The sequence below is a fragment of the Penicillium canescens genome (genome assembly GCF_028828765.1).
Source record: "Penicillium canescens strain IBT 15451 chromosome Unknown utg000009l_segment0_segment0, whole genome shotgun sequence".
NCBI lineage: Eukaryota > Fungi > Ascomycota > Eurotiomycetes > Eurotiales > Aspergillaceae > Penicillium > Penicillium canescens.
Window position 1 is genome coordinate 1,211,480 of NW_026703971.1, and position 26,884 is coordinate 1,238,363.

At 49.1% G+C, this 26,884-nt stretch overlaps 7 protein-coding genes across 7 annotated transcripts; 5 read left to right on the forward strand and 2 right to left on the reverse strand.

Annotated features, from left to right (window-relative positions):
* N7446_011924 (uncharacterized protein) lies at positions 1 to 664 on the reverse strand (the record flags this gene model as incomplete). The annotated part of the gene is made up of 4 exons (XM_058520666.1): positions 1 to 161; positions 208 to 355; positions 437 to 550; positions 575 to 664. 4 exons carry the CDS (start codon positions 662 to 664, stop codon positions 1 to 3), a joined length of 513 nt encoding a protein of 170 aa, XP_058366952.1.
* A 4,384-nt stretch (positions 665 to 5,048) lies between these two features.
* N7446_011925 (bifunctional terpene synthase/polyprenyl synthetase family protein) lies at positions 5,049 to 7,386 on the forward strand (the record flags this gene model as incomplete). Its single annotated transcript, XM_058520667.1, has 3 exons — positions 5,049 to 5,337; positions 5,406 to 5,697; positions 5,763 to 7,386. 3 exons carry the CDS (start codon positions 5,049 to 5,051, stop codon positions 7,384 to 7,386), a joined length of 2,205 nt encoding a protein of 734 aa, XP_058366953.1.
* Positions 7,387 to 7,899: 513 nt separating this feature from the next.
* Positions 7,900 to 8,332, forward strand: N7446_011926 (uncharacterized protein; the record flags this gene model as incomplete). Its single annotated transcript, XM_058520668.1, has 2 exons — positions 7,900 to 7,941; positions 8,003 to 8,332. The coding sequence occupies 2 exons, from the start codon at positions 7,900 to 7,902 to the stop codon at positions 8,330 to 8,332; spliced, it is 372 nt and encodes a 123-aa protein (XP_058366954.1).
* Positions 8,333 to 10,443: 2,111 nt separating this feature from the next.
* On the forward strand, positions 10,444 to 11,596 carry N7446_011927 (uncharacterized protein; the record flags this gene model as incomplete). The annotated part of the gene is made up of 4 exons (XM_058520669.1): positions 10,444 to 10,883; positions 10,943 to 11,046; positions 11,099 to 11,217; positions 11,267 to 11,596. 4 exons carry the CDS (start codon positions 10,444 to 10,446, stop codon positions 11,594 to 11,596), a joined length of 993 nt encoding a protein of 330 aa, XP_058366955.1.
* Positions 11,597 to 11,836: 240 nt separating this feature from the next.
* Positions 11,837 to 12,406, reverse strand: N7446_011928 (Zn(II)2Cys6 transcription factor domain-containing protein; the record flags this gene model as incomplete). The annotated part of the gene is made up of 1 exon (XM_058520670.1): positions 11,837 to 12,406. The coding sequence occupies one exon, from the start codon at positions 12,404 to 12,406 to the stop codon at positions 11,837 to 11,839; it is 570 nt and encodes a 189-aa protein (XP_058366956.1).
* A 1,203-nt stretch (positions 12,407 to 13,609) lies between these two features.
* Positions 13,610 to 14,378, forward strand: N7446_011929 (uncharacterized protein; the record flags this gene model as incomplete). The annotated part of the gene is made up of 2 exons (XM_058520671.1): positions 13,610 to 13,781; positions 13,828 to 14,378. 2 exons carry the CDS (start codon positions 13,610 to 13,612, stop codon positions 14,376 to 14,378), a joined length of 723 nt encoding a protein of 240 aa, XP_058366957.1.
* Positions 14,379 to 22,718: 8,340 nt separating this feature from the next.
* N7446_011930 (uncharacterized protein) lies at positions 22,719 to 25,497 on the forward strand (the record flags this gene model as incomplete). Its single annotated transcript, XM_058520672.1, has 2 exons — positions 22,719 to 22,763; positions 25,210 to 25,497. 2 exons carry the CDS (start codon positions 22,719 to 22,721, stop codon positions 25,495 to 25,497), a joined length of 333 nt encoding a protein of 110 aa, XP_058366958.1.
* Positions 25,498 to 26,884: the final 1,387 nt, after the last annotated feature.

Here is a 26,884-nt window from a genome sequence, read left to right on the forward strand (position 1 = left end):
CTACTGAAGCAGCCCCGGTCCCAGCAGATGTGGCTGGTGGCGGCCGAGTCCAGGATCCACCGGGGTTGCGGTGCGTGGGTAAAAAGGGTCGTCACCCTCGCCCTCACGATATTGATCCTCGGTCTCTTGAAGTCGGCGGGCCCTGCCGATCTCCCATCTGGCTTGATGGTATATTTTGTAAATTATTTCTTGGCGAGCCGGAAATACTCCGTTCAGCCTTCAGGGCATGGTCCCTGGACGGCTGTACTTCTCGCTGTTTCTTCCAGCACTGCGCAGCCACATGGCGGCGCTTCTTGTAATAGTTGTATTTCTTGGCAGTCTGCTGCACCGTATGGACGGACGGGCCAGACGCTGCCTGCAAGGGTGTTAGAGACTCTTTCCTCCGAACCGTCTGTTCGGCATTAGACAGACGGTTTCCGATCGCGGTCGGACTCACCGGATCCTTGTCATTCTGAATGGCATCCACAATCAGGACATATTCCGGTCCGATCTGTGTCAGCAAGATCGCGATGTGTGCTCGATCGCCAATCGATCCGGGCGCGATGGCATTCTATCGATGTACCAGCAACCGTACATGATCAACGAATTCGCGCGCACTGCCGCAGCGCTCGCCAGTGGTTTCGCGAAGCTGGGCGAACAGCTCGCAGAACGTGGCGAGTTCCATCCGTCGGTAACGTTCTTCAAGTTCATTCAAGAGAAAAGGGCATTGAAAATTGGAGATATTTTGATGGGGCCGGGGTGTTGTTAGAACTTACGAGGTGTCACTGTACACTTCCAACCTTTGGTACCCTTTTGTTTTTCCCACGCAGTCTCCGGGTATCCTCGAATGGCAATTGCATCAGGCTGAGCCGCTTTCGGAATAAAATTGATGGTGCCAAGCTTTGGCAAGCCTTTCCACGCGGTGAGAAAGAGGGGTTGTGGATCGGTCCGCGGCGAACGCTGGCTTGGCGGTCGCATACTAGACGTACTCGCTGACAACTTGTAGATAGAAGCACGCAGCTATTCGTTGAATATGCCGAGCTTAGCTCTAAGTGGCGGCCTGACCTGATGCATAGATGAGAGCTAGATGGTGGTCTTAGGAGTATCTGTCCAAATTACTTAAGTTTCATTACCAGATTAAGAGGAACATTATCTGTCATTTTGTCATTGTCCCGGCCTATTCCGAAACGCAGCGGTAGTATAAGCCTGAATATTGTCCACAGTTGTCAAAGAACGGCCAAAGTGGAACGAAAAATTTAAAGGCACCAGCAGAAATGCTTCGAGTGTAGCGAGCGACCTGTGGGAAGGAAAAGGCAAAGGAGAAAAAAGAGACGGAACGAAAACGGCGCCGAGAAACTCCATTTATCTCTGAAGGAGTAGCGGCCAATAGCACGGAGGGCAGTGCGGGTTTACTTGGGCGGCAGACAGAGTTGAGAGTGCTGAGAGTTTACAGTGTAGAAAGGACGCGACAGGCCAAGGATGCGCCGGCCGTTCGGGCCGCAGCGCTGCCATTCATCAAAAGCTTAATTTTCCAAACGAGCTGTTTCCCTCTTTCTACCGTGTGTACGTGGTTCCCCCTAGTACCAAGTACTCGGGCCAGGGGCCGGATTGGCATCTAGGAATTGCGGTCCGGAATCCGTCGTATCACACAAGGAACAGGACAATTTCTATGAATCTGGCTTCCAAACTGCAGAGGTACTCCTCAAGTCACCAATGAGAATAGTTAGAGTTCCAGCTCAACGGTACAGTATAAGAATTACAAATACAGCTACAGTCAACTCTCGCTTATACCACGGTGGGATATTGCACATTCTTGATAATAACACATCCCTTGCTTGGATGGCCCCTTCATTCCAGTTTTTTCCATATAAATTGACAGAATATAACACATTTTGTTTTACCACACTTTCTTCCTCTCGAATCTGCTTAGTCAGCGCAATCAACCAATCAGAATGCCTCAATCTACAAGCTCTCCTACCCTCCCGACCCCACCCAAGCGCGTCAGAATGGGACCAAAGCGTACCAAATTGGGTATATCAGACGCGCAGAAACAGGCACTACGGGCATTTTGGTCTAATACTAGCCCAAAGCCCACGCAGACTGCATGTGCTAAGTGGTTTGAGGACCAATTCAAACAAGTGATTGACCGGTCAACCATATCAAGGATCCTTTCATCCAAATACAATTATCTTGATACGGGCCCTGCAGGGGCAAACAAACGATCTTCATCCTCTCATTGGCCATTATTGGACCAAAAGCTATATGACTGGGCAGATAACCATATTGGCAATGGAATACCAATAAATGGCCCTTTGATCCAAACTAAAGCAGCTGAGCTTTGGAGACAAATACCGGAATACAAAGATCGGACCAAACCTCAATTCTCTGAGGGTTGGTTAACTCGCTTCAAACAACGCCACTCTCTTCAATATCATACTTTCCACGGAGAAGCTGCCTCAGTCCCATCCTCGGTACATGATCAGATCAAAAGCACCAAATCGATTTGCAATCAATTCAAACCGTCCGAAATCTACAATATGGATGAAACTGGCCTATTTTGGCGACGTATGCCAAATGGTGGTCTTTCAAAGGGAAAAATTGCTGGCAAAAAGCTTGATAAAACACGAATCACTATTGTTGTTGCATCAAATGCGGATGGTTCCGATCGAGTCCCTTTATGGTTGATTGGCACAGCAAAAACCCCTCGCGCACTCCGGGGGTTAATTTCCGAGCTCTGGGATGTGTTTGGCGTCACAACAAGGCAGCATGGATGCGTCATGACATTATGGAGGACTGGTTGCGATCTTTCTATGGGCGTATTCCCTTAGATAAGAAAGCTTTGCTCCTTTTAGACAATGCTTCACCACATGTTATTGGACTCCAGCGAGCGCCACCACCACCCCGGATTACGGTTGTTTTTTTGCCAGCAAACGCAACTTCAATTTATCAACCCTTGGACCAAGGTATTATCCAAAACTTGAAGCACCATTATCGGAAGAAATGGATGCGCTATATGATTGCTTTTCTTGATCGTGGGATAGACCCAAAACAAAGAATGAGCATTTATTATACTGTTACCTGGGTAACGCAAGTTTGGAGAACAAGTGTATCAGACCAAACGATTATCAATTGCTTTAAACAAAGTACTTTGATTAGTCCAAAGTCTATACCTATACCTGAGTCCGCGCCCGAGTCCGCACCTGAGTCTGCACTATTTTCCGAGCCCGGATTGAGTGATGAGATTGAAAGTCTATATAATCAAGCAATTGATAAGCTTGGTGATAAAGATATTGTGCCATTTGACGAGTTTTTGAACCCTTCGGACGAAGACATGTTAGAAGATGGGACTGAAGGGCGAGATGAGACCAATGAGCAAGATATATATATTGCCCCAACAACCTCAGAAATTCAGGATATTGACATTGATGGGCCCCCACCTGAGCTTCTGTCTAATTCTGCTATATTGGACAGCCTCCAGGATATCCTACTATGGGTTTGTAGCAAAGAAAAGGGTACCTCGGACCATATTAGACAAATTGAGAGCTTAATCAGCGACTTTGGCAGGATTCAGATTGATGAGAAACGTCAGGTGACTTTGGATCAGATGATGGGATGGAAGACTAAATAGGTATTAGGGCTTAGAGTTAGCTTGTCAAATATTATGTCATCCTCTCACCAAAACACAACTCAATTATACCACGTAATTTGGCTTGGATAGTATGCTGTGGTATAAGCGAGAGTTGACTGTATACTTTTTGCAGGATGTTGAAATACACCGGACAGAAACGTATAACGTATTCTGTAAGCGAGTGGTGTACCCCAAAACACCATACGAAATACGATATATTCTACACTGATATCTCAACAACCATTTTTTATTTTATTTTATTATTTGCCGTTGATAAGGCTTTTCAGCACTATATATCAATTTTGACGGAATCTAAAACCTACATTGTTACGGTATCGAAAATTACGCTACTATGAGCTAGCATCATATATATCTTATCCACTATGTTACAAACATTCTCTAAATTCCCTGAAGTGCCTAGATATCACCAAAAAGCATTGTGCTAGAAGGCAAAGTCCCTATAGACCACCATTGTTGAGATACCAGGTTGTAATTTATCCCATTTAGTACGGTGTTTTGGGGGTGAACAACTCGCTTACAGAATACCTTTAGATATAGTTATAGTTTACGCTAAGAAATCGAGCGGGGTTACAAAATCCAACTTATAGGCTCACAGCTCAAATGGCGTTTAACGTCGTAACTTAAGTTTCTGATTACACTATGCCTTTAAGAGGCATCAAGCTTTATGGTAACCATTGAACGACAAGCAAAACCTTCTGCTCAGAACGCCTGTTACTTGCTGTTAGTGTAAACCCACTTCAGTCTAGACTATTGTCTCAGGGAGATTAACCTCGGTCATAACCGTTCTTTTTACGGACAAAGAGTAACCCACTGGAATGCCGAGAGCTCGAGTTGCTGATCCAGTTTTTTGCCAGCGCTTCTGTAAACCACTTGTCGAAGGCGGCTTCTTCACGCGGTGTGAGTCTCTGAGGGCGTGTATTGAACCTAGGCTCCTCAGTTACGTCGATTCTCACAGGGCGGTCCATATCAGATGGTCAAAGATAGGGAGTGAAGTGAGTCATTGCTTGACCAAGAGGGTCTCTATCTACGGCGGGCCCGGGTCAAGCAATGATAGACTTTACCCCGCATCTTTCCTACTAAACCCATTTAGGATAAGGTTCAATGTTTCTTTTTTACTTTATTTCGATTTCTATTTTACCTCGGCATGTTATCTCGGCATGTCATCGTAGTATTTTCGATAAACTTTCGATAAAGTACCAAGTTTTATTGTTGAGAAAAGGAGAGAGGTATTGACCATATGTATATATTAATATGCCTGCCAAAATAACTGGACTGGTGGTCTATGTAACATTCCACAATTCCTATATATAGTAGGCGATAAAGGGAAAAACGCATTCTCCACCACACGTTTCTTGTTGTCGTGTATCATTGGATTTGTCTAATCCAAGGGCACTTTCAACACCTGACCTTCCCAGCCATTATGGATGAACTGACTTATTTGTCGAGGCTCATTCCAACAGAGGAGGCGCAGCGAACAGGCTACTTCACGTCCTTACCTATCCGCATTCATCCCCGTAATGACATTGCCGACGGGGCAACTGTCAAGTTCACTGCAGACTGGGCCAAGCACGTTCGTGACGGCAGAGAGAAGAGAACCCACTTCTGCGTTTCCCCGGTGGGGAATTGGAATTCGTTCCTCTACCCTGAGGCCATCCCCGAAAGGCTTGGTACTGTTTCTTATCTACTGGACCTTGGTCTGATTCACGACGGTGAGTTCACTGAATGGGGTCATGCATATCAGCTGGTAGGCATGTGGCTGACTTGGCTGGTTGCATAGATGTGAATGAGGAGCTCAGCGTCCAAGATGCCATGACGGCGCATGAATGTCTGAGGCCTGCTTTGGACCCTCAGGACAACCGCAATTGGGACCCAGAGTCACCGCAATTGAAATTCAAGATGCTCTTATCCGAGTGTGTTCTTGAGTGTATCAAAACAGATCGCAAGCTTGGCACGGACATGCTTGATGCTTTTCGTGTTCTCTGGCTGGATATTGCCGAGAACGCCACCAGCGAAGTGCCACAGACACTGGAAGACTATTGGCGTGTACGAATGTCAAATGGCGGTATGAGGTAGGCAAACTCTGCGCCGTTCTGTTAGCATTTTGACAGTACAACTAACCCGTGTACTATGGCAGTGTTTTCTGGCCAATGGTTCTGTTCGCCACAAACCTTCACCTCTCGGAGGAACAACATGCTTTAGTACAACCCATAATTGCCGCCGCCGAGGAAGCTCTTTGTTGGGCGAATGACTACTTCAGCTATGAACGCGAAGTCTGGGAGCTTGAGACCGGAAAGGCGAAACGCATCGTCAACCTTGTCGAGATGGTGTCCCGGACCAAGGGACTTTCGAGTACAGATGCCAAGGCAGAAGTCAAAAGGATGATCTTGGAAGCTGAGGCTAAGTATTGCCGGCTCCGCGACGATCTGCTCAGTTCACACCCAGACATGACCTTGGATTTGAAACGTTGGATCGAGTATATCGGTCTTTCGATCTCCGGTAATCACTATTGGCTCTCGGCTTGTACCAGGCAAAATGCATGGATGACCAATGGCACCCCCAATGGCACTCCCAATGGCACCAAGAGCGACGAGCCAAGTACTAATAACAACGGCACGCCATTGGAAACGCCGAAGCGTCTTACCAATGGCACGTCTAATGGCACCAAGAGCGACGAGCCGAGTACTGATAACAACGACACGATATTGAAAACTCCGAAGTGTCTTAACAACGGTGCCCCCAATGAGACGCATCCTGTCTGTCAGTATCCGAAGGAAGAACTCAACGACTTGGCCGTGGCTGCGCCTGTTACACACGTCTCTAGCATGCCCTCCAAGGGCACGAGGACCCAGCTCATCGAAGCCCTGAATGCCTGGTTAAAGGTGCCTCCGGGAGCCTTAGCACACATTATCTCGGCCATCGATATGTTGCACAACGCGTCGCTGATCCTGGACGACATCGAGGACAACTCGCCTCTGCGGCGCGGACTTCCCGCCACCCATGTCGTCTTCGGGGCGGCGCAGTCTATCAACAGCGCGACCTTCATGTTTGTGAAAGCGACGGCGGTGGTGCGCTCGGCGCTCAGTCCGGCGGCACTGGCGGCGCTGCTGGAGGGTCTCGAGACACTCTTCTTGGGCCAAAGCTGGGACCTGTACTGGAAGCACAACCTACAGTGCCCAGGCAAGCGCGAATATGTGAAGATGGTGGATCACAAGACGGGCGGCATGTTCGTCATGCTGGTGCGACTGATGGTGGCTGAGAGCCCATGCTGGGGCGGCGCGGTCGTCGAGGACCTAGAGAGGCTGATGCAGCTGCTGGGACGCTTCTTCCAGATCCGCGACGACTACCTGAACCTCAGTGCCTACGCTGCCCAGAAGGGCTTCGCCGAGGACCTGGACGAGGGCAAGTTCTCCTTCCCCGTCGTTTGCGGCTTTGAGAGGCATCCCGAGCGGTGCGGCCACATCCTTGCCGTCTTCAGACAGCGCCCAACCAGCGCGGCCGCTGAGGCTAAACCACTGTCCCGGGAGGTCAAGGAGCATCTGATAAAGTGCATTGAGGCGTCTGGCGGCTTCGACGAGACTCTAAGGTGCCTAAGGAGCCTAGAGCACGAGCTAGACCGGGAGATTGCCAGGCTTGAAGAGAGATTGGGTCAGGGTAATCCCCTCCTCAGACTATGCTTGGCTGCGCTGAGTATGGAAGGATGCGAGAAAATTACATACGGTAATGCTGGGGCTCGGGATGGCCGGCTGTTCAGAGAGTAGAATATTCAAAGAACAGTACAAGCGTAAGACTGGGACTAGAAAGGAGTTTTTCTAGGTCATTAAGACTACTCTGTGCTACGCTCGTAGGAGAACCCTCGTTCTCGTACACTGAGCCTATCTAAACGCCCTATAGGGAGTACAGCTCGTGGCTGGGCAACGCTGATTGTAGAAAGAAGGCTGCTATGGGAAGGGTTTTGGTCTTGTATGTTAGGGATTAACACGCCAATGGGAGTCTTATAGTAGTTAGAACGTTCTAGCGTCGAGCATTCTAATAGTGGTTAAATAGAAGCGTGTAGAACTTCATACAAGAATATTCGAGAAAACTCATTGCTGGCAAGAAATTGGCCGTCACCCCAATCAGTTCCTTCCCAAAACGAGGTGTCCATCGTGCGTTGCATATCAGTCTATGTTACTTAAATCCCGGCATTTATTTAACGCAGAATACCCATTTGACTTCAGATAAAAACTGCAGCCGACTGCCATATTACCCTCGTCTGCCGCCGCCTTTAAGCCATGAGCGCCGCCCACAGTGGTGCTGGAAGACAATGTGCACTGGTTGGTACAGACTTTTAAGCGAGTGAATCTGGCTAGGCTATTTTTGAATAATCTCACACAGCGAGCCAGTTACCTAACTGAGAAACTGTCATCAGAGAGTGCAATCTGGGCATGGTGCTCGGTGATGTTGGAGAACACGCTTGGGACGATCCACATCGAGGCATACGTCATGCATGTTGACAAGGTCTCACAGAGTGAGGTGGCTTTCAAGTTAACCAAAGAGACGATCAATGACCTCAGGAGATATGAAGAATCCCAATCACTTGATGCAGCTACATACAGGTGGAAGTGGACAGAGAAGCAAGCTCCGCTGGACAAATTACATGAGGAGTTTGTCGAAGCCGTCAACAAGTTCGTTTACCGACCAATGCCAAGGCCCTGGAAGGACTAGAAGGCGGCCCCGGAGAGCTACTATATGGTTGCAGTGTGGATGTTAAAGCAGTATTTTCAAGATTTTCGTCCCATTGGTGCCTCCCCCACATGTGGTACATTTTTGGCGCCCAGTAGTTCCATTTCTCGGTGGGACTAAGCCAGCTGCACACAGACCTATCCACCCGTTCGAAGGGGACAAGCCACGGAGTACTCAACTAGATGTTCGCAGGTCGAGCGCCAAGAATCTTCACAATCCAAGCCTGGAGGATGGTTTGGATGCTATTGGTGGCGCATTTTTCCCGATACATTTCGTTGGTAGCCCTCTCTTCACTAGCGCACCATTCTGAGCTATCCATACATTTCTCATTTGCCGATGTATTGCTCAATCACGGCAGCAATTGTGGAGCTTTTTAGTGGAAGTCCTCCTTCCGTTTGTTGATTCTTAAGCTCAAAGTCGTCTCTGCTGCCTGCGTATCTCGTATGTTCGCATTCAAGCCCGTTCTCTGTAATGTCCGGATGAAAATGATCTCCACCTAGGCATAAACAGGGAGCATATAGGCGAAACGAAACTATGGTGTTAGAAGAGCTGTGCGGAGATATCGGAGGCAGTGCTATTACGCGCTATCTTGAATAACGCTAAACGTATCCAGTTAGATATACATGTACACGGTTATAGTTGCTCGGCCTACTACTGGATCCCCCACTCCGTTCCAGTTTACTAGCACGGTTCCTAGGAACTTGTTGACTCCCCTCCACCAACCTAACATACAGAATGTACGGCTATTGCTGTGCTTAAAATCTGCCCTGCGGGGAATGAAGGATCATTTAGACCTCTAACCTAAACTTTTCCTCACTAGCAAGGCAAAAAGCAGATAATAATCCCTCACTGTGTTGTTTGAGGGTGGTCAGATTCATTGAATTGCAGCGCTGCAGCGCCTTTTGCCCAGCATTACGGACGATCCAAGTGAACGTTCTCCAGCCTTGACAAAGTTGATGGCGGGCCTTTAAATTAGGCTTACCACTAAGTACCCCCAGCTAATTCTGAACATCTAAACACCTCCAGAAAAGACCTCTATAAAGTACCTTGTTGTTCGAACATGGAATGAGACGTATAAGAAGATGAAAATCCTACAGAGACAATTACTTGTTGTTAGGTCTATTGTTCGGGAATTATAAGATATATTCGTGAAACAATGGCCCTCTCTGCTGCTAGCACTGATGCAGTTAGCCATGCTTTCTCCCATAAAAGCCTTCCTCTCCCAAGTTTGAACCACGCCTGTAAACTTCACGGGACACCAACCACTAGACCCTTTCAGTCTTTTGGCTATTCGGGCGCCTCAAAAGCCACACCTGTGATCCGAGTATCATCTCCAGTAATAGCTAAAGTCCCAACTAGAGCGGTAGCTTCGAGAACTAGTTCTGTGAATCTTACTAACACCGCATTTCTTACCGCCTTGAGCTATCTACGAACGTCTCAAAGAACCATCTATTCTAACCATTGCTACACTGGCACAAATGGAGACGGATGAGATATTTTGGCCCGCACGGGGCACCTGCGGTCTGAACACTGGCGATGTAGGCCTCGTTGACGGAGGGCTACAGCGCCGTGAGGGCTGCAGGCGGGCCCGTGGCACTCCGTATATTCTAGGAGGAAAAATAGCTATGCGGGAGCATACGTGGAATATACATGAGGGGGTTCCGCGGTGGGCGGGAAGAAACCGTCGCGGAGAGAGCCCGGCTCTCCCTCGAAACGGCGATATTCTTTTCGAGGGAGGGGAAGGCCAGGCGATATTTGTGTGCGATGTCCAGCACGGGATATCGTGGGCCCGACGCAAGGGGCTCTCACGCAACAGTCCCGAATAGAACCTATCATCTATTATCTGCAGATATTGGGTGTTCTGATAAACTTGTAGATACTGTGGGCGGGGGACAGGCGGGGTCTCGGATGATCTTTTGCCGAGAAGGAAGAGCTGTCGGCGATTGAAATAAAGTTACGAACAAGCGTTTAGGTGGTTCGGTAACCGTTCGCTCCGGTCGACCTTTCTGTTCTTCATAGGCATTCCAATCTCTTGCACATTCATACCAACTTCCCATAACACACCTAATTTTCCAGTTATTTAACTGCACAACATGGCATTGAACGAGATTTCTTCTCCCTGTCACCAAGGCTTGACGCCTCCAGATAGCCCAATGGAGGGGACAGCTACGTCTCAGACGATCGTGGAGGATCTGCAGCATCTCTTTGGTGTGTTTCTTGAGACGGCGCTGCTCGAACTTACAAGCGGAGAACCTCCAAACACTCCTGTCTCCCAGGACCAGTCTCCATACGGCCCCGACATGGTTCGACTGAAGAAGTTGCTGGTGAAGCTCACCCGCGATGAATGTGCTTCAGCTGAACTGTCCGTGGCAGCTAAGCCTACTCAGGCTTGTCTAGCAAGCAGTGAAAAGAAGGAGGGTGTCCGGGTCGCAAATGAAACTGATCTCGACAGTCCGATCTGTACTACCCCGGATGATTTCAAATCGTTCGAAAAGTGGGCCTCGACACCCCATTTCAAGACTGTTCTGGAAACGTACGAGCCACCAACTCCCCTTCCCATTCCTTTTTAGAAACTGGCTGACAAGGGTATAGTTGGGACAAAGAAGCATGCAAATACAAGATAGCAGAGCCGGTGGAGACCAGCAGTGGCTTGGACGACTATGCTGAATATGCATTCGTTGTCCGTGAACGTGTCGGTACATCAGACCTTCGCGTGACAGACCGAAACAATACTAATAGTATGGTTAGAACGGAATTCCGAGGAGGTGACGCACTACATAGACATCAAATTGGAAGGCCTACGCGACATCCTGCGTGTGGTACTGCACCACATCAAAGCTATTAGCTTGATGGAGGACAAGCCATCGGTAATTGAGAGCGAGTAGCATCTCGAAGAGAACGCTGACGTGGATTTAGATCGAGCAAAACGTCCTTTTCCATTTCCTCCCAGAGCTCGACAGATGTGTGGAGAACGTGGACAACAGCTCGGACCATGACTCGGCACATGCGGAGCATCTCCGCCTGCTCATCGACCACCTCAAGCAAGCATATGCTTCTATCTCGCAGCGTCTCGAATCAATGTTGCGGCACGGTCATATTACTTATGACCTTCTTTGGGCGCTTTTCAAGCCTGGTTGCCATGCTTATACCACATGCATTGGCACAAAAGAGCCACGATGTGTCAGATTCGACGCGGGGGGAGAGATGACACAAAATGACGAGACGTGGTGGAATCTCGAGTGCTGATTCATCGATTATGACGGAGTCAAGTTTGGCGAGCCGGAATATTTCTGCGTGTGGCAAAGTTCCGGGGATCAAGGCCGATCGAGAGCCTTGAGGCCTTCCCTCTCCGCTACCATCCAAGGCACGAGGAAATCCGGAAAGACTTGGTCGAAAGAGGCCAAAAGTTTCGGGATTTGGTCGGCTCGCACATTCGGCACTGTAACGGCAGTGCGTTCTTTATGAACAAGGGGAAGGCGATCAAAGTCAACGTCTGAGACTTTTTTCAGAGATTGGCGGCTCAAGCATTGGGCTTTCCGTGTCGATGCTAACGGGTGGTATATGCTCCGACGGATGTGGCTCAGACTTGCCAGAAAAGACACGATGGAGGAATGAAGCCCCTTGAGAGCTAAGTGCAAGAGGGCTTCTCGAACGCTGCGGACTGTATTCGAATGCTTCATCCAACAACACCGTTGTGAGTGGGATTTCTGGCGATAAAAATGGAGCATCCTGATGCTCGATGGGAGGACCAATACTCTCGCGGTGATCTGCGCTCGTGGCCTCGTGGTCCACATCCAGACGGCGCGATGAGCTCCGCGAAGTGACAACAGAGGGATCTCTTGCTTGATGCGAGCTGGAGCCCATGCACTGTGTTTCTAGCTTCAAACGCTGGCGTTTGCGTGGGAGGATAGCCTCCGACCTTTCAAAACGGCATTCACTTCCCTGCTCTTCACACCTTGAGCAGCATTCTTCTCGCCTTGTCATACGAGAGGAAAGGTCACACTGCCTCTTCTGTTCACGACAACGGTCGCATGATGCCCGTTTGTTTTTGGGCATGATGAATGGATGCAATTAGCGGTTGACGCCGAAGGAAAAAAAACCCTTAGGGGCACTGGGAACAAAAAGAGACGAGACATGGTGGGAGGAAGCTTTTATAAGGCTGGGGACTGAAAAGGGCTCCACATTGCCGCATGGCCCCCTATTCCACATGGCCTTCTCTTCCGCATAGCTCCTTCTTCCGCTTGGCCCCTCTTCCGCATAGCTCCTTCTTCCGCATATCCTTCTCTTCCGCATATCCCCGTCTTCCGCCTCGCCCCCTCTTCCGCCTCGCCTCCTCAGAATAGAGGCGATTGATCTTACTATTTGGAATCTCTAAAAGAGAGGCGAGTGTATATTTGTATATTTGCCGAAAGTTAGAAGGTGTCTCTTGTTATGGATCGCTTATTATAGGTGCCGGAACGAGTTCGTTTCAATGACTCCAGCACTCGCCTTTTTCCTCAGATGAAGCGATGAGCTTCCTTGGTTAGTATTGCTCGGATTTTGCATAGTCAAAGGTCCAGTACCTACTCTCACAGAGATCCTCCGCTATTTATTGAAGAGAACATCCCTCCTCCGGAGTACCCATTTCCCCGGCATAGTTCGTCAGAAGCTAAGGAAGCCGGTCTAGATTTCGTGGGAACATACAGCCATTGTGAAGTTGTGATTAAGCTATCACAGCAGATGCAGGCAGGACAAACGGAAGATAAAACGCGGCTTGGGTCACTAATGACGTGTATTCAGGAAAAGGCGCCTAGTTTGGAATTGGAGAATAGAAAATGCTCTGTGGACTATATAAGGGGACGCGGCGGAAGAACATTTGCATAGGCCTAATTGATTATTGAGGGCAGAAAACACAAAAAAGGTGTGGATGGGCTTCTTAGTGGCTGACCTACCAATACCAGGCACCCTCATATTATCCCAGCTGTTCAAGGAATATCCACGCAATTTTGGAGTGCCACCACCGGCCAGCATGTGAGCGGACTGGCCGCTTCCAATCAATCGGCCTGTCGGCTGTACTGCTGAGACTTATGCCACAAGAACACTCCCACAAGTAATTGCTTCCATTCCCCCCCCATCTTTTTTTCCCCCCGTCTAAAAGAGTCAGTAAGAATAATAGAATGTAGGTTTGAAGGATTCAGTCCCGGACATAAATAATTATCGGCCCCAGCCAGTCGTCACCATCACCACACTTGCTTGACTTCAAGCCGCGCAAAGTCCAAGATGCGTTCCTTCAATTACCTTTTCTTCATCGGAAATGTTGTGACAGGCAGTTATTTGGCTATCATTCAGGACACTGGTGGCGAGAACAACTGTAGAGTGTGGTCTCAGAATAACCACGGCTGTACCGGCTACTCAGCAACCTTTGCTAAGCTGAAAGGCAAAGATTGTTCGAGTGAGTACACAATCTGAACCAAACGCGCTGTTGTTAACACCCTTAGGTTTCACTGGTGCCGGTTCCGACGATAAGTCGGTGAAAATTGATATATGTGGCACTGAAAATGGAGAGCAGGTCGCCTGGGTGACAGTGAACAAAAACGGCACCGTGGCTTTCCACAACCGAGAGGGAGATACTTCTAGTTGTACGCTAGAAAACGGTCTTAAGGTGCCCAGTGGATGTAGCATCGGTAAAACAGTTTCCTCTCAGACGACCACGCCGATCTTTACGGGCAGTCAGACCTCGTTCTCAACTACAATCGACATGTCCGCTTCTGAAACAGCCCGTGCTGATCTATCCCCTACTCCGATATTCACCTCGACGCCTACAAACAGTCAATCTTTGGCTTCAACTTCAGCCAGTAACTCGGCTACTGAGACGCCCCTTGCAGATCAATCACCAACTCCGATATTCACCTCGACGCCTACAAACAGTCAATCTTTGGCTTCAACTTCAGCCAGTAACTCGGCTACTGAGACGCCTCTTGCAGATCAATCTCCAACTCTCACGCCTACCCCGGCATGCACATGCACTTGCAAAGCTGCCGTCGTCTGATGAGGTAGAACTGCACTCTGAGCAAGTTCTCATTAGCTACTACAGAAAATCGATGGATCAAGCAGATTCTGGTGCACTTGGGCGGAAATATGAGCTGAAAGCGGTCTTTAGAGTCACAGCATTGGACTCTCCTTGGTTACAAAGCCAAATGGATAATTGACATTCAAATTCCTTTATGTCATGGCTCGCGGCAACTTCTTGCACTAGCTTACAAGCTTTGGACAAGCTTCCTAGCATTGATTCCACCCGCGGGAGGAAAAATGGATATATTGCTACCATTTCATCGGTTTCTTGATCCAAAACGCAGACCCGGATGTCAGCCCAGTCCAGCATTTTCGGAAGTCGGGAAGCTGGCAAGGAGAGGAAGATATCCTCAGTACATGTGGACGATGACAATGGGTCCGGCCATCTCCATTCTTGAGCAGATACGCTGTTATAACCGGGGGGAGAATAGCAGTCAATAACTGTTTCAGAATGGGTGTCAACTGTGCCTCTGGTTGACAATGAGAAGTGGAATAAATTGTTAAGCTCAGCGCTTCCATGCCCAGTGACAAGGAGTGGTGAGGGGACTAAGCATTTGTGCACGATTCGTAGGTAATCCTTCAGTGTCCAGGTCTGTACAATATGACGACCTGCTAGACTACAGTGGGCTGTGGGGAGCCCGTCATAAACTGCAGACTTCTATGCCTACCCTTTCTTGGTTGTTCCAATAGTGGCTTCAATGCCTTGACTGATAAAAGAGCAAGTACGTATGCAGCGTTAATTTGTTATTGGCCACTACTCATCCGCTTTTATACATCACTCATTTTCGTTTGCCCATCCTCAAGGGGAAACCGCCATTTCGTCTTAACAATAATTAGATCCAGCGTTCAATTCTGAATTCAAGTAATCGCGCACGGCTTACGTTCTAACCACTACTGTTCTAAATCCTCGCTTAGAACATGACTTGTACCTTCAACGTTCACGAGAGTGCCAAAATGGATTGGACATGCGTCGCAATTTCTTTCACCGCCCATGAAGATAGTACAGTAGCTCACGTATGTGGATATAGGTACCCTTTCCTAATGTGAGAAATAGCTCCTTGCATCATTCTAAAGAACGACACCATTTGTTCTAAGAGTCGTGACCCACTTACTGGAACTAGAAACTGCATTGAGTCTCAGGAGGATCGCTGCTTACATATACAATCGACCTATTCCGTCGTGTTGGGGATACGCCTGATTTGAATAAATAGTGTTCAGCAATATGTCTGAGCGGCTTCAAATTAGAGAATGAATGCTACTAAGCTTTCTATCTCCCTAAGATTGTAACTCCAATGTTCCACGCCGTCGGCGAGTTGGATGCAACGATTTCTACTGCACAGACACGGAACCTCGCACGACATTGCTCAAACCCATGGCCCTATGAATTCTTCGGCGATCACTATGTACCCCAGAACAAAGATTTTGGGAGCTTCAGTCGATCCCTTCAGAGCTTTTTAAAGGAAGTGTTTGGTCTATGTAAAGAGGTCCAGGAGGTCTGGGAGGATATTGACATCGTTTGCCCAAAACTAAAACGTGCGGGCCATTTTCGGGCATGCACATTTAGCAATACGGTAAGTAGTTCATGTCGACGGAATACAGGCTTGGGAGATATATAGACTGAGAAGGCAGTCAATGATTAGCAATGTGAGGTATATTCTGGTTTTATCTTGACCTACCCGGTGTGGCATTGTTTGGTGAGATTGCGGGCTGGGAGTCTTCTTGATTTTGCGAGGATGGTGCAGAAGCCTGATGTCGCGTAATCTATATCGACGCACTTGCTGCATTAGCTGATGAGACCAAGGATCCGCAGATTTTAGCCTGAAGGTCGGAGAGCGAGGAGGGAAGCCCTCCGGAAGCATCTGACGTTGGTACCGAGCCCTGGTACGGGACCGTGAAGTCGATTTGTCTGCGATCGGTCGCCGTCTTCGAATCCCTTTCCGAAGCTGATTGCGCTTTCCTCGCAGGGACTCGAATGACCTGTACTTATCGTGTTGCTTGGAATATTCCTTAGCCCTTTGTTCCCATGACATCCATTCATATTCAAATAACCATGGTTCGAGGTTTTCTTCCTCAGTCTCAGTCCAAGGAACATAGTCACCTGTCGGCATCGTGGTGGATGGGGTACGTAAAAGAGTAAAAGAACGGACGGCAACCAGGAAATCACGCTGAGAGCAAACTCTGGAAGAGATGGTTGAGAAACTACAAACAGCGAGAATATAACTTATGTCTACTGTACTCAACTCACCATATCTACTTAGAACAAGTCTCCATTTGGGAGGCAAGTGGTCATAGCGGAACTCACAGCTCGCAAAAAATGAGTTTAATAATTAAATACCCATTGTAGTGGTGGAACCGGTGACATAGTAGAAAGATGGACGGACTATTAGTCACGTGGCCAGTCAGATAGCATTCCTCCATGTTGGGATTCCAGCAGAGGACTGGGCTAGCATCGTACAATTCACTCTTTTCGTTTCCAGCCCTTTTATTATGAAGAAGTCTCAGGGTATACGCTCCGCTGTCTACTAGTGCTGTCTAGGGAGTGTTGGTTGCTTGATCCTTCATCCATGATATCGACCTGTCTGCTATGCCAGACTGCCATTGAGCCATCCCCATTTCACCATCTAATATAGCAATGCACATCGTACCATTGTTTCGACGTAGGTTAAAAAATGAAAATAAATTAAAAGACTAAAAATAAAAATAAACAAGATTTCTTTTTAATTCGGCTAAAGTAGCAGTATGGATCATAGTATAGTAGAAAATGGGCAATTGGCTAGATGCCCACTTGGACCTCGAATTACTCAAGTTGAGTCGATTAATGAGGTTGACAGGTATGTGAAAATCAATCATTGGGGAGTTCTACGGCTACACAGATTCACGATGGCCTACTAGTCTTGACCGGCTCCATTTTCATCCCCATAATGGAAAATCGCAGCTAGACCTCGCCATTAGACCTGGCTACGACCCTCCGCATGGGTCCCTACCCCGGACCCTCGAACCTCCCCTCAAGAGGGGAGGTTCCAACCTTCCGACCCTCAACCTACCCTGAGGGTCGTTGAAGTTCACTATGCTGACCCTCGGCGACCCTCAACGACCCGCATTTGCATAAATTTTCGACGCCTTACCTCTTTCGGTTGGATAAAATTGATGATTCATCTCTGTTTTTTACAGCTGTTCCGTCAATTTGTAGATATTTCACTAAATACTCCAACAATATGGTCAATTATAAATAAATATTCATGTAAAAGTAAACCGTAGGCATGGTCACCTACAAACTGCAAGTAATACTCGATGATATCGAAATAGTAGGTGGTCAGTGGCGGTTGTCGACAAAAATGCATGTCAAGTTGTAGATATATATATTGCAGACAGTGTAACCTATGTGTATCTTCATTTGTAGATGATAGGTTCTATTCGGGACTGTTGCGTGAGAGCCCCTTGCGTCGGGCCCACGATATCCCGTGCTGGACATCGCACACAAATATCGCCTGGCCTTCCCCTCCCTCGAAAAGAACATCGCCGTTTCGAGGGAGAGCCGGGCTCTCTCCGCGACGGTTTCTTCCCGCCCACCGCGGAACCCCCTCATGTATATACCACGTATGCTCTCGCATAGCTATTTTTCCTCCTAGAATATACGGAGTGCCACGGGCCCGCCTGCAGCCCTCACGGCGCTGTAGCCCTCCGTCAACGAGGCCTACATCGCCAGTGTTCAGACCGCAGGTGCCCCGTGCGGGCCAAAATATCTCATCCGTCTCCATTTGTGCCAGTGTAGCAATGGTTAGAATAGATGATGTAAAAATGAGGGGATTAAAACTACTTTTTAATGGTTTTTTAAAAAAACAGTGGTTCTATTCTAACCATTGCTACACTGGCACAAATGGAGACGGATGAGATATTTTGGCTCGCACGGGGCACCTGCGGTCTGAACACTGGCGATGTAGGCCTCGTTGACGGAGGGCTACAGCGCCGTGAGGGCTGCAGGCGGGCCCAAATGACCCGGTGGGCCAAAAGAGGATGGTGGAGGGGCTGGTGGTATGGAAGATGAGACCGGCGTTGGATGACCGGTCGGGAATTGACGGTTCCAGGCGTACAGTGTTGTCGTAGGTGTTGTGAAGTAAAGGCGGAAGGCTTCGGATGACCATCTCCCGAGGGCTTGGATGTGGTCATTTCTTAAGCCTGCGTTGTGGGCGTGCTGTGCTGCCCCTTTTCTGAAACTGTGACCCTTAAGTCCCGTGGTATCTTCCCCGGCGCGGTTGAGCTTAGAGATAACCGCACGTTGGAAGGCGGATGAGGTGAAGGGGCCAGAGGAGAGCGTAAACAAGGGGGCAGACATAGGCTGTGAGTCGTGGAGGAATAGCTTAGAAAGGCCTTCGACGGGGCAGGCTGCGTCGTTTGTTGCTGCAAGGACAACATTGACACCTTCGTGGTTTCGGTCGGTCTTGCTTCTCTTCAAGGTAAGGAGGACGTGGTCCATGGTGGGGGAGAACCTGATATCCGCCCGGGTTAACTTAGTAGCAGCGAAGATTTGAGTGTTTCTAAGGTCGGCAGATGAGTATGTAAATTCCCCGACCCGAAGGAATCCAGCGAAGGCAACGCGGGCGGCCACGGCAAGATTAAGGTCATTTTTCTGGGCCGCTGAGAGCCCCAGCGGTTGGGCAGGGATATGTGAGATATTCCCTGAAAGGGTTATGACTGAGGCGCGTGAGATTGGGTTGCGAATCCGCTTTTGGCGGGGCGGTTGCAGCCGACGAGCGCCATCGATCATGCGACGAAAATGCTTTGCGTGGAGGTCAAAAATTGTGTCAGGTAGACCGTTATCGATGTGATACGCGCGGAGAGCCGAGAGCTCAGACATAGCTGAATCGGGCTTCACAGGTGGGGAACTACCCGCGCCCAGCAGGCGTTCCGTAAGCCAAGTGCAGATCGACGGGGCAGTGGCTGGCCAGGGCTGCACTCCGATAATAGCGCAGCTACGGGTGTACGAGCGCTGCGCAGAGCGATAGCCTCTTCTGGTTCCCTCTGCAAGGCCATTCCAGACCAACTTTGCATGGCCAGCATTCACGAAAATAGGCTGTCGAGAGAACCAGGCTGGCGGAGCAAGGGAAAGGAGCTCGTCAACTGTGGGCAAATATCAGCGATGATCCTATAATCGGAACGGGACAGTGCATCAGCTAGTAGGTTCTCCGATGAAGGAAGCCAGTGTGGCTGGACTTCGATGTCAAGGGCGGCTGCTATGCTGAAAAGCATGAGCAGAGAGCGATAAGCCGGCCCACGGAGTGCCTGCTTAGACAGGCCATGAAACGCGACGGCGCTGTCCGTGAAAGCGAGGACACGATGATGAGCCCAATGGGGGCTGTGTATGAGGAAGGCCTGCAGGATCGCAGAGACCTCCTTAATGTTAATGTGGGCCACGTCGCCGCAGGCGGAGGAGGCGTCCACAATAGCCGCATGGGTGGAAGGCAGGTGAGGCGCTGCAGACATCCAGTCCCTGGCGGAGTCCCATGAGGGCGCATAGAAGAAGAAGAGGCCCAGACCTGAGTCGCACGCGTCTGTGTAGAGGGCAACTAGGGGGCGGCTCTTCTCGAAGAAATGGATGCCGTTAAATAACGGGAGAGTGTCCCTCCACCACGCGAGATCCCCGCGGCTATCATGGGATAGGCGGCGGACGGAGCGCTGGTGAGGCGGGAAGGATGCGAGATCGCTGTAGAGCGACTGAAGGCGGGCTCTGCCGAGACGGATAACTATTGAGCAGTGTTGGAGGAAACCGACTACACGTTGCAAAGCTTTATGCGAGACACGATCTAGCTGTAGTAGCGACGCGGCTTCGGAAGATGCGCGTGCTAGCTTATCGCGAGGCATACGGGCCTGCAGAAGTGTCGTGTCGATTTTGACCCCAAGGACACTGACCACGGTACCCGCGGCGTCTTTCGAGTCATTCCGTGGGATGCCTAACGCATCCGTGAGAGGAATATATGCGCTATTGAAAGCGGTAAGGGCTTTAGAGAGACCTCCCACGGAGGAAGGAAAAATAACGATGAAATCGCCAAGGTAATGAGCGATAGAGGCCAACGGCAAGTAAGCGGTTAGGAGCCAGTTAAGGCCCTCAGCAAAAAGGTTAAAGATGAAGGGTGCCGTTGAAAGGCCGAATGGGAGGCAGCACTCCATGTATGTCTTGCTATCCCATGAGAAGGCTAGGAGGGGCCGGTCAGCGGGGGCGACTGGGATATTACGGAAGGCATCCTTGATGTCGCGTTTGATGATATAGCATCCTCGTCCAGACGTGCGTATGAGATCGAAGATGTTATCCATAGATATGTATTGTATAGTAGAAGCAGCGTCGGGGATGGACTCGTTGACACTGCGACCCGGCGGGTAGGAAAGATCATGGATACGGCGCCAGCTCCCGTCGTGTTTAGGCACCAGCCCTAGTGGGGAAACAACGACGGGGCCAGTAGATGGTTGCACCCGACGACATAATAGGTCATCAGAGAGCTTCTGGGTGATAAGAGAGTGTTCCTCGATGCGGTGATTAGGAGTTCGACGGTATCTTGGCTGGATCGTACAACCGAGGCGGCAGCCGAATGTAAGGATGCCGCTGCAGATAGTCCCTAGGTTGCCAGGATAGCGTTCGAGGAGGGTTTTCCACGCCGAAGCAATGAAGGGAGAAGCGGAATCACGCAGAGGCGGGAGGGAAGGGTCGAAGACCTCAAACTGAATAGAAGTGTTGGGACGCGGGGCTGGCCAGCTAGTTGGTGGCGACAAGGTTTGACCTATACCAGGGCCGACCCCGGCGTGCTCCTAACTCACTGGTTTTACTTTGCAGCTTGTCACGGAATGGTCGTTGCCGCACTTAGAGCAGACGTGTCTTCGGTGGCATGTTCGCCAGTGGCAGCCAGCAGAAGAGTTGAATTTTTCACAAATGACAGTGTCATTATTTGGGGCAGCGGTAGAGCGCGTTGACCGTGTGGTTGGGGTAGCCGGCGCTGTCTTTGCTGGGAGCACGTTGTCCGGGCGAAGGTAGGAGCTTTCGAGGGCTTTCCCAATTTCCCAATCGCTAAGAGAAACGGTGAGGTCGCCTTTATCGACGACCATCTGGTGGTGGTCCAGGGCCATTTGCAGGATACAGTCCTGCCATTTATATGCCCTAGCAAGGTCACAAATGCGGCGGTGGAAGAGAACCATTCCACTGATGCATAACGGGTGCTTAGCAGCGAAGAAACCACACCAGACAGCGACGTAATTGCTAAAGCAATGGGCCCAGAGGGATGCGTCATTTCCCCAGTCCTTAATTGAGACTACCTTGCGGAATTGCAGGCCAGATGATGTGGATTTTAAGTCGAAAGACTCGCCATCCGGTGCCGAGGCTTTGAACTCAGGGCTACGGAGTTTTATGAGGTCCTTCTTTGGTCGGAAGGTGTGCTCGAAAACGGCTATAATAGCAGCACGGTCGAGGCCGGGGAAACGGGGAAGGACTGGCAAAACAAGAGACGGGACCCTACCGTCGTCAGCATCCTCTTCCGCAGTGAGGTCTAAACGTGGGCGCTTGCGCTGCCCGTCGCCCGCAACAAGGGACGCGGACACAGTAGAGATGAATGAGTCCTGCTGGGAGTCGGAGAGGGAATTCCATATGTACTCTGGTGGATAGATCGAGGAGCCCAGGGTGGTCTGTCCCCCAGGGGTTAGACTGGGGGCCACCGAACTATGACGCACCATTGTAAAAGGAACTATTGAAGAAACCGTCGCGGAGAGAGCCCGGCTCTCCCTCGAAACGGCGATGTTCTTTTCGAGGGAGGGGAAGGCCAGGCGATATTTGTGTGCGATGTCCAGCACGGGATATCGTGGGCCCGACGCAAGGGGCTCTCACGCAACAGTCCCGAATAGAACCTATCATTTAAACTGTTATATCTTCTTCTATCACTTTTTCTTCAAGAATTCAGCACAAATGATCTAGGTATGTCATAAATCCGGTTCAAAGATTGCAATTATTAGACTTGGTCGTTCTGATCAAGACTATTTTCTCAACTTGAGGGTCTCTTTGAGGGTCGATGCGGGTAGTGAGGGTCCCCTTGAGGGTCGCTGCGGGTAAGCGAGGGTCTATTTGAGGTTCGTTGAGGTTCATTTATTAGGTTATCCACTACGTTAGCCAATCAGATCTAGCTATGTGGATAGAAAAGATGATAGATCAATTCAAGCATATAGAACAGGGACTAACGGATGCCCCAAGAATATCGCGCATCTTTTTCTACAAATTGAACAGTAAGTTCCTCATTATCTTCCTCCTCAGTCATAGTACTGTCTTCTGGTTACTAAATCTATCATGTCTCAGCTCTCCGACGTCTACGCATCATCTAGCTTCGACGGGGTGCAATTAGACGCGCTACAATACCTTGTTCCTAACGATTCCCTATCCCAACGCGAAAGCCAGAGTCAACTACCCGAAAGTCATTTTGGATCAGTTCCAGACCTTCCAGACCTTCCAACCTATCGATCGCGCGTGGCACCTCAGGCCCCAGACACTCTTACGCGAATCAAACCAGACCGTATCAACGAGTACGTCGTCTTCACAACTACAATGACCGCAGAATTTATTCAGTGGTGGCTTGAAACCGACTTTGGTAAGAAGAAGCGGATCAACTGGGATGTGAACCGTCGTGCAGAGTGCTGGAAAGGGTTTCAAGTTGCAAATGCCAAAGATGGGAAGCCAGGCGTTATATGCAAACGGTGCCGTACAATTCTTGAGCATCCAACTACCAACCATACTGGAACCTCATCGATGCAGAAACATCTCGATGGGCTAAGGTGCCGACAGCGAATACCGAAGAAGGGTAATATCCAGCAACTACTTAGTGACGCGGTATATTTAAACCAGCCTACATTCAATATCAATACTAATACTATTTCACAATTTAGGCCGAGAGAAGACCAGCGCCTACCTTTACCCAGCAAATATGGGAGCAGAAGATCCTAAACCTGATTACTGTATCGCATTTACCCTTCCTATTCGTCGAACATCAAGAATTCCATGACCTCCTTTCCTACGCACGGCTAGCACCTACACCACCAAGTGTTCCATCAAGAAAGGTGATTCGCGAGCGCCTTCGGGATTTTGTTATAGAACATCAACAGGAGACACTACAACGGCTTCCATCTAGTGCAAGAATGTCGATTGCGCTTGACTGTTGGACTTCTCCATTCCAGCAAGCATTCAGGGCTATCACAGGATACTTCCTAGACCAGGAATGGGAGTATCGCGAGGTTCTCCTTGGGTTTGAGCCAATATCTGGATCTCATACCGGAGTGAACCTCGGTAGGGTTGTTCTCCAGACCCTAGAGAAGCACCAGATCGCTGACCGTATACTGGCGGTGACAACTGATAACGCGTCTAATAATAAGACACTTATCACAGCGGTGAATGATTCGGCTAAGACGCTACAGCAAGAGACAGATTCTACGATTGTCCAAGTGCCCTGCCTTGCGCATGTTATTCAATTAAGTCTAATTGATTTACTCGGTAAAATTAAGGCCTCCCCGAAGAATGACAACGCCGAGACGGAATGGTCTGAAGATCGTGTACGTTCACTTCGTGCGCGCCAGCAGAAACATGAGATCGCCGATACTCTAAATAAGGTAAGCTTAAAGCTTCTATTTACGAATCATGATCTAATAACGCTAATAATCCTTATAGGTTCGCGGTCTCGCAGTTTATATCAACGGAAGCCCTCAACGCAAAGAAGCCTTCTTGAATCTTCAATCTAATAACGCTGGGATAAGGCTTCTCCCAATCCAGGATGTCCGTACACGATGGAATTCGACATTTCTGATGCTCCGACGGGCGAAAAGACTTCATGACACATTCGACAAGTACTGCAAGGACTATACCCAAACCCATTTTGCATTGAGTATCGAGGGGTGGCGACAGATTGACTATCTACTTTGCATTCTCCAGCCCTTTTTTACGCTTACTACGCTAGTTTGTCGTACTAAAGACTCGAGTATCCACCTTGTCTTTAGGATTTATAACAAGCTTTTTGATCATCTTGAAAGATCAATACGTCAGCTGCGTCGAAAGAAAGTTCACTGGAAACAGCTAATGCTTTCCTCCCTTGAGGCTGCGAAGGAGAAACTGAAGAAATACTACGGCGAGACAGATGATATCGAAGGTAACCTCTATGCAATTGGGACGATCCTAGCGCCGTCGAGTAAGATGGAGTTCTTTTCAACAAGTGATTGGGACCTAGATCCTGAGATAGGAAAGGACCATAGAAAGGAATACCGCGAGAGTCTTCAGTCTCTTTTCGAGAGATATAGCCAACGTGTACCATCAGATATGATACAGCCTACTAGCCAGTTATTAATAACTGAATCGGAGCTAGAGAGGGCCCTTGACAACGATTCTTCACCACGATCAATTGCTCCGCAGTACGACGAGCTCACCAAATATCTCCAGAGTGGTAAGTAAGTAAGCCTATTTTATGAGTCATATAACTAACCTCACCTGATTAGATACTATTAAAGGATCCGTTCGGATCTTCTGGAAAGATCATCAGTGAGAATTCCCTGTTCTTGCAAGCATTGCCCGTGATATCATGTCAATTCCAGCTACTGGTGCCGGAGTTGAGCGTCTGTTTAACTCTGCTCGGGATTTGTGCCACTACCGCCGGGGGTCGTTGAACCCAGAGACTATTCGTGATATTATGTTGTACATGTGTACAACAAGATTTGATATTAAGGAGGAGCAGCGGCTGATTCTCCAAGAGTATCTCTTAGACCATGAGATAGCTGCTTCGGCAGAAGCACTTGATGTCCAGACACATACCTTCGAGGCTATCAGTGATGACGAGGAGGAGGATGTTGAGTTGCGTCTTGATACACCAGCTGCTATATCAATTATGCAAACAACCCCGAACGCACCGCCACTCTCAGCAGTCGCCGCTGGAAAGCGGCCTGCGGTCACTTCTAGTGATGAGGAAGATTCTGATGCCGATAGATTTGCGAACCCGGAGGAGAACCTATCATTATCCTTCCCTGATACGCAGCATCGTGTATCAGGTAGGATACGGAAGAAGTCGAGACTACTGGATGGGTATATAGTTTGACTCTTGGCTTGTTAGAACCATGAATAGACACTGTGCTATAGATGTAATGTAAACCATTCAAAATTTAAACCCCTATTCGAGGATGAACCTATGGTATGCACTAAGGAGTGGACATGTATTATTCCTTCTGTAAGGCCATACAGTGATGAATTTTAGTTTACAATTACAATGAAATACAGCCTGTTTCTACATAATTTATGCAATTGACGTCCAGTCACGTCTTTTACCTGTTTGTCATGTTTGACGACCCTCAGGGTCCCCGCGGGTAACCCTCATGAGGGTCGGCCTCGGTACGACCCTCCCCGCGGGTCCAGGTTTCGGACCCTGACCCTCCGCATGGGGAGGTGAGGGTCAGGGTCGTGGAGGGTACCCGCGGGTCCTAGCAATATGGAGTGCGGATGTCGGGACATAGCGTCCCGTTCTTGGTGTACGCATTCTTGCGCGGAGCTGTGGCTCCGGTGTTGTGACCGCCGAGTGTCCGTGCATAGGATTAAGGGGTATCTTGGAACCTGAGATGACCGAGAAGACACACACATCTATTTTACATGAATCAAAATTGACTTTTGCTTTGGAAGCATAACCACTGTCCACTTAACTGTGTACACAGTACCTAGCTGGTGATACCAACACGAGTCGCCATATTGCTTTTTCGGGTACCCCATGGGTACCCGCTAGCCCGCCAAGAACCCATCAGCGGGAACTGATAGGGTATGGAGGTTAATAGGGATCACGAGTGCAATAACCCAGAATCCAATATAATTGGGCAATCTGTATAGCCGTGTCACAGGACCGCCCCCACCCTCGCGGGTAGGGGGTGTCCCACAGCCATAATGCAATTAACAGCCATAATGCAAATTTTCAATTTCTTCAACTTCTAGCTCATTTTTTAGACGTATAAGGTCTCGGATCCATGAAATAAAGCCCATCAATAGCCTCAGTAGCCAATAATGTATCATCCTCCTCATTTTCAAGTGTTTTCTCCAATTCCTTAGCCGCCAAATCGGCCGCCATTTTCTCTGCGTCTTTCCGCCAAGCACGAAGCTTCGACTCATCTTCTTTCTCACACCTTCGCTGTACTAGCCTATTGCCTGAAATCGATGAAAGGGGACTCTTTGTAGCACCCTTTACCCATCGCTTGCTTTTTGTAGGTTTTTTCCCAGGCGTTTTATGGCTAAGGGCGCGCGCAAGGCTCATCTCAGCAAGTTCCGCATTGTATAGAGACGATTTTCCGGCATCAATTGCGCGCCGTATATGCTTCCGAATTTTACGTAAATCAGGATTCGGGTTATCAAGTAGCGGGAAAACTGTCTTCTCCAATTTTTCAATACGCGCATAAGAATTGGGCGGAGAATTGGTCGCTGAACTTGGGAATTCGCGGGTAGGTGAC